At 63.1% G+C, this 6,000-nt stretch overlaps 1 protein-coding gene across 1 annotated transcript in view; it reads left to right on the forward strand.

The window, feature by feature from the left end:
* RGMA (repulsive guidance molecule BMP co-receptor a) overlaps positions 1-5,543 on the forward strand; it is a 28,200-nt gene extending 22,657 nt beyond the window's left edge. The window contains exon 4 of the mRNA XM_028502376.2: positions 3,323-5,543. Within this exon, the coding sequence (XP_028358177.1) occupies positions 3,323-4,042 (720 nt within the window). The 3' untranslated portion in view covers positions 4,043-5,543. The remainder of the gene's footprint in view (positions 1-3,322) is intronic.
* Positions 5,544-6,000: the final 457 nt, after the last annotated feature.

Consider the following 6,000-nt stretch of genomic DNA (forward strand, 5'->3'; position numbering starts at 1 on the left):
ATGCTCTGTCCCCATCAGCCAGGAGGCAGCGGGTGGCCCTGCTAGAGGCCCATCAGGGACGGGGTCACCGCCTGTGCCACCCAGGCAGCCCGCCCCCTCATGGTGCTGGGGTGAGAGGTGTCGCGGCTGTTTCCCGGTGCCCAGGGCCTGCCCCGCCTGTCCCTGCAGGCCCTGCTGCAGAGGGGGGTGTGTTGGTCCGTTCGTTGAGTCAGCAAACACCTACTGGATGGACATCCCTTGTGTGTCAGCCTCTGCGCCGGGGGTGGCCTGCCACCCACAGCTTTCAGGCTAATCATGGAGAACAGAGACCAGCAGCCGGTGCTGGTGCTGAGGATGCTGAGGGCTCCGCCCAGAGCCCTGGGGGCAGCCTCCTGCAAGTCCTTGCACTGAGCCTGCCCCCCAGGATGGGCGGGGGCAACCTCAAAGCCAGGCTGCAAGTGGGTGCAGCCTGGAACCCACCAGGGAAGGAGGAGGAGCTGGGGTCTTTTATCTCTGAGCCGATGCTGCCTGGGCTTTTTCAGCCCTGGCAGGAACGCCCTGCTCACCTGACCCCTCTCCCCTCCAGCCTGCCCTCCGTGTGGCACGTTTCCTCATTTCCCACAATAAGGCCATTATCCCGCCCGGCCCGGCCTCCTGTTCTCGTGGAAGAGCAAGATCTGGTCTGCCGGTTTAGCCGCCCTCCCACCCCATGGGACTGCCCGCCACACCTGTCTCCTTCCAGCTGGGCTGGCAGCACCCCACGCTCAGGCGAGGAGACAGGCTCAGGGAGCAGCCCCTCCCCCCCCCCCCGTCCCCTCCTCCCCGCCTCGCTGGTCCCCCACTGTGGCACACTGCACAATTCACCTCCTCTGTTTGGTCGGTGACCCCTTCCACCCCCACACCCCAGTGAGCTCCAGGAGGACAGGAGTCTGGGACCGTTGTGTTCTTGGTGTGGTGTGCGTGCAGCCCCTAGCACCAGGCCCAGCATGTCACCAGCGCTCCGTGAGCAGTTGTGGATGAAGCCCGGCTCTGCCCCACGCCCACACGGTGGGGAGGGCCCAGGCCCCTCTGGGAAGGGAAGGGGGGGCAGCTAAGGCAGGAGCGGCGGCCCCGCCCGGGGCCCTGTTGGCAGCGAGCCGCCCGGCTTTCGACAGGCCCCCTTCATGCTGTTACTTGTGGTTGAGTCCCTGGCACCGGTGCCAAGAAGAGTCAAGCCGCCTGTCAGCCTTCCAGGAGACTGTCTCCACAAGAGATGGCAGTTAGAGCAAAACCAGCCTTTCCTGTTCCAGGGAGACGGATGGCACTTGGAAAGCAGCCGCCCGCCCCCCCCACCCCCAGTGCCCCCTGCCCCCCGCCCCCCGAGCACACAGTGTCTGTACACCAGGCAGGGACACCAGAGTCCCTCATCCCGCACCCCCTCCTCCAATGACAGGACCACCCACTGCCCAGACCACCCTGGCTGGCCCACCTCCCGGCCCCCCGCAGGCGGCCTCCACATCAGGGCAGGAGCCTTGGATGGCGAGAAGGAAGCAGCAGGAGGTGGAACCATATGAAGTCGCCGTTTTTTATAAGGCAGGGCTGGTAGTGAGCGGCAGTTTCACACGGTTCTATGCAGAGGGCTCTGAGCAGGATGGAGAGGCCGCGGCCACCTTGACCATCCCACAGAGCACCAGCTCATCCCCGCACCCCATGTAGACAGCAGAGCTGCAGGTACCCTTGGCCCAGGGGGCAGTGGCCTCAGAGGCACCACGTGAGCCTCGGAGCAGGAACAGGAGAGGCCGTGGTTGGTTCTCCCCTAGTTCTGCTCATCTCCAGCCCATGCAGAGAATTCTAGAGAATTCCTAGTTAGGATTCTAGAGAAACAAAGCCAGACACCTCTGCCCGGATGACGGGTGTAGGGGATTCACACTCACACCCTGGGCTGTTTGTCTCCCATCCTTCTCCCAGGCCTCCCATGCTCCAGGCTTGTGGCTGCGAAAGCCCGGGGACTGGGGACAGACTGGTGCCAGCCCTGCCGCCTGCTGGCTGTGTGACCTCGGGCAAGTCACTCGACTGAGTTTCCTTGTCTGTCAATCGGAGGTAATGTCGCCCTCCCCTGAAGTGCCGCACAGGACTAGGAATAATAAAGGTGGTGCCCAGGACACCAGTGCAGTGAGGGTGCCTGTGTCCCTTGGTTCTCGGGAGGTCAGTGACTAACATGACCCACCGGGGACTCAGCCTGGCCCCGCCCCCTGCCCTGGGCTCCAGTGCGAACGGGCCTCCCAGCTCCGGCCCTGGCCAGGGTTTCACAGTCAGTGGGGAGACCCATCGTCGTCTTTTTGGCAGCCTGCCCCTTCCTCCTCTCCCTCTGCCTCCTGCTCCCCTCCGAGGCCTGCCCGCCTGGGTTTCGCCCCCTCATTCATTCTTCTAGCATCGGCGTCTTCTCTTCCACCCACCGTTAGGTCCAGGCCGTGGCGTGCAGCCCTTTCTCAGGAACTCCGCTGGAGGCCCGCTGCACCTGAGAGATGGTGTGAGACGGTTGTGCACCATACTAGTTTCCTGTTGCACTGTAACGAATACCACGAACTAGCGGTTCAGACAAGCAGACCTTTGTTCTCTGACGGTTTGGGAGGCGAGGAGCCTGCTACGCGTCTTACGGGGCTAAGGTCAAGGCATCGGCAGGGCGGGTCCTTCCGGAGGCTCCAGGGGACCGTGCGTTCCCTGTCTCCTCCAGCCTCTGGCGGCTGCCAGCACACCTCGGCTTGTCGCCACATCACTCGCTCGAGTCTCTGCCACGGGAAACAGCCTTCTGTTCTGTGGTCACATCTCTTCCGCTTCCACCCTGTGAGGATGGATCCTTGTGGTTGCGTGCAGGGCCCAACCCAGGCCATCCAGGATCGTGTCTCCATCTCGGACCATCATCGGATGCCCTCCGCAGCGCCGTGGGCCCTGCCTGGTCCCACGGGTCACAGGGATGAAGGCCCTTATCCTGGGGACCCGTTGTTCAGCCTGTGACAGTGCATGAGGGCCTTTTATTTTTAATTAGCGCTGCTTTTCTTTCTATGGTTCCCTTTTTTATACAGTAAATGAGCTGGTTTCTTATTTAGTGTCATGATACAAAGTTCCTATTCTAAGTCAGTTTATTTTTTTTTTTGGAGTAATAAGTTGTTATAAAGAAAAATACCAAGTGCCTAATAGTGCAGGAGGCAACTGGGACCAAAACGGGGCAGGGACGGTCCAGGGTACCCTGGGGCTCCTCCATGCCCCCATGGAGCACTGTGAGCCTGGGGCTGCACCCCCTCCCCCCCGCCCCCCGGCAGTTGTCCGCTCCGTCTAACCCCCCTCTCCGCCTGCTTCCCTGCAGCTCACCATCATCTTCAAGAACTTCCAGGAGTGCGTGGACCAGAAGGTGTACCAGGCTGAGATGGACGAGCTCCCGGCCGCCTTTGCCGACGGCTCCAAGAACGGTGGGGACAAACACGGGGCCAACAGCCTGAAGATCACAGAGAAGGTATCCGGCCAGCACGTCGAGATCCAGGCCAAGTACATCGGCACCACCATCGTGGTTCGCCAGGTGGGCCGCTACCTGACTTTCGCGGTCCGCATGCCGGAGGAGGTGGTCAATGCCGTGGAAGACCGGGATAGCCAGGGCCTCTACCTCTGCCTGCGGGGCTGCCCCCTCAACCAGCAGATCGACTTCCAGGCCTTCCACGCCCATGAGGGTGCGGGCGCCCACAGGCCCCAGGCTGCCAGCCCCGCCCCTGCCGCCCCCGACACCTTCCCATACGAGACGGCCGTGGCCAAGTGCAAGGAGAGGCTGCCCGTGGAGGACCTCTACTACCAGGCCTGTGTCTTTGACCTGCTCACCACGGGGGACGTGAACTTCACGCTGGCCGCCTACTACGCCTTGGAGGACGTCAAGATGCTCCACTCCAACAAGGACAAGCTGCACCTGTATGAGAGGACACGGGAGCCCCCCAGCCGGGCGGCCACTGCGGAGCTGTCTCCAGCCCCCTGGCTCCTCCTGGGCAGCCTCCTGCTCCTTGCCCTGCTCCCTGTGTCCCTGGAGGCCCTCGCTGCCTAGGATGGAGGGAGCTGCACTGCCTGTCACCAAGCCAGCCTGCAGCTGCCAAAGGGCTGGCTGCTTCCCAGCGGCCCCTCAGTCTCTGCAGGGGCCCGAAGCGAGGGTGGCAGCGGCTGGCTGGCCGGTGAGCTGTGGGACAGTTACCTCAGAGCTGCCTTGGGCTGTCTGCTGGCAGGGGCTGGGGGCGCGGGGCGGCCCCTCCCCCTCCCCAGGGCCTTGGACAAGGTGGTGGCGACTGACTGGTGCTGTGACGTCTGTGACAGCAGAGCTGTGTGAGGGGGAGAGCTGCTCCCCCCTGCCCACCCCGCAGTGTGAATGTGCAAAACCGAGCCCCTCGGGGGCTCCAGCCCCCGCCCCGCCAGAGACACTGGGAAAGGTCCGAGTCAGCTCCTCCCGCCCCCTGCAATGCACTGAACGGCCCGGCCGACTGCTGCACACGCGCGCCCGCCCGCCATACGCGCACACTCCTCCACGAGCACACTCGCACACACTGGGCTTGGCAGGCCCGGGGCACCCTCCAGGCTGGGCCCCGGGGCAGGGCCTCCTCTCCCGCGGGGCCTCAGGGCACCCAGGTCCCTGCCTCGAGAGCCCCCAGCTTTGGGCTGGGGACGGTGCGTGCTGGCACTTGCTCGGAGCGACGCCACTCCTGGGCTCGGATGCCCTTCTCTGGCCCCCTCCTCCTTGTGCTTAGAAAGTTGAGTTTCTAAATGTCTAAACGGAGAACTGCCCTTTGATTTCTGTTCCTTCCTCTCCAGCAGATGGTCAGACCCCCTGGGCAGGGGGACCTGGGCCACAGGGCGTGGGCAGGAGACCAGCGGATAGGGCCAGCTGGCCTGCCCTGATCCTCTGCTCTCCCCAGCTGCTCCCCAGAGCCCTGCTCCCCACCCTGCCCATCCGCCCAGGGCTGCTGCGTCTGGGGAGAGGGGCAGCCTTGGCAGGGTCTCCCCCATTGGATCCCTTCCCTTAAGCCTGGGGCCACACAGCCAGGAAAGACCTGCTGCTGGGAGCCCCAGCTGCCCATCCAAGGAGCCCTGGGCCAGCCCTGCCTCTGCTGCTGCCCCGGAGAACCGCAGGGACCAGCACCAGCCTGAGCTCCGCTCCCAGAGGGGCTGCGGGGCCCCTGAGGGCTGTCTCCCCAGAATCCCTGCAGCCCCTCACCATCCCCACCTGCCCGCCGGCACCAACTTGGCCCTTCTGCTGTTCCCCAGGGACCTCTCATACACTGGCCTCCCCCCCCAAAGAGGTCCCCTCTCTGCCAAACCTGGGCAGGCGGGTGGCAGGGGTGAGGCCCCTACTGGTTTTTGAACAGCCCCTCTGTTGGAAGGAAAAAGTGAAGCACTTTATTTTGGTTGTGTTTGCTCACGTTCTGCTTGGAAGTGGGGACCCCTCACTGCGTCCTTGTGTCTGTGACCTGTGTGGAGTGTCACCCCGTGTACATACTGTAAATTATTTATTAATGGCTAAATGCAAGTAAAGTTTGGGTTTTTGTTTTGTTATTTTCCTTTGGGCTACGTGTTGGAGTTTGTTTTCGGTCTGGTTCCTTTGGGGGCTGGTGAGGCGGCCGGCAGTGGGTGTCCCCTTCCGGAGTCCTGAGGTGTGTGTGGGGAGGAGCCAGCGTGTGTGCGTGCACGTGCTGTGTGTGTGTGTGTGTGTGTGTGTGTGCAGATGACGGAACACTTGAACCCCCAAAGTCCCTGCTTTTCTAAAATGACCTTCTGTCCTTATGATGCACTGTCTCTGGGACTGGAGGGGTCCAGGGTCCCTGGCTCTGGTGGGGGTGGAACAGAGTCTCAAGGACACATGGGCACACTGTGGAAGGGTGTAAGGTGCTCTGGGGGCGAGGGTGCACGTGCTGGCCTGAGACCCAGGGTGACTCCATCTCAGTGGTCAGTCTGGAGCCTCAGACCTGGGACTGTCGCTGTCTCCCCTCCCCTAGGGTTCCTCTGTCACATGCAGCC

The sequence above is a fragment of the Phyllostomus discolor genome, chromosome 12, assembly GCF_004126475.2.
Source record: "Phyllostomus discolor isolate MPI-MPIP mPhyDis1 chromosome 12, mPhyDis1.pri.v3, whole genome shotgun sequence".
Lineage (NCBI taxonomy): Eukaryota > Metazoa > Chordata > Mammalia > Chiroptera > Phyllostomidae > Phyllostomus > Phyllostomus discolor.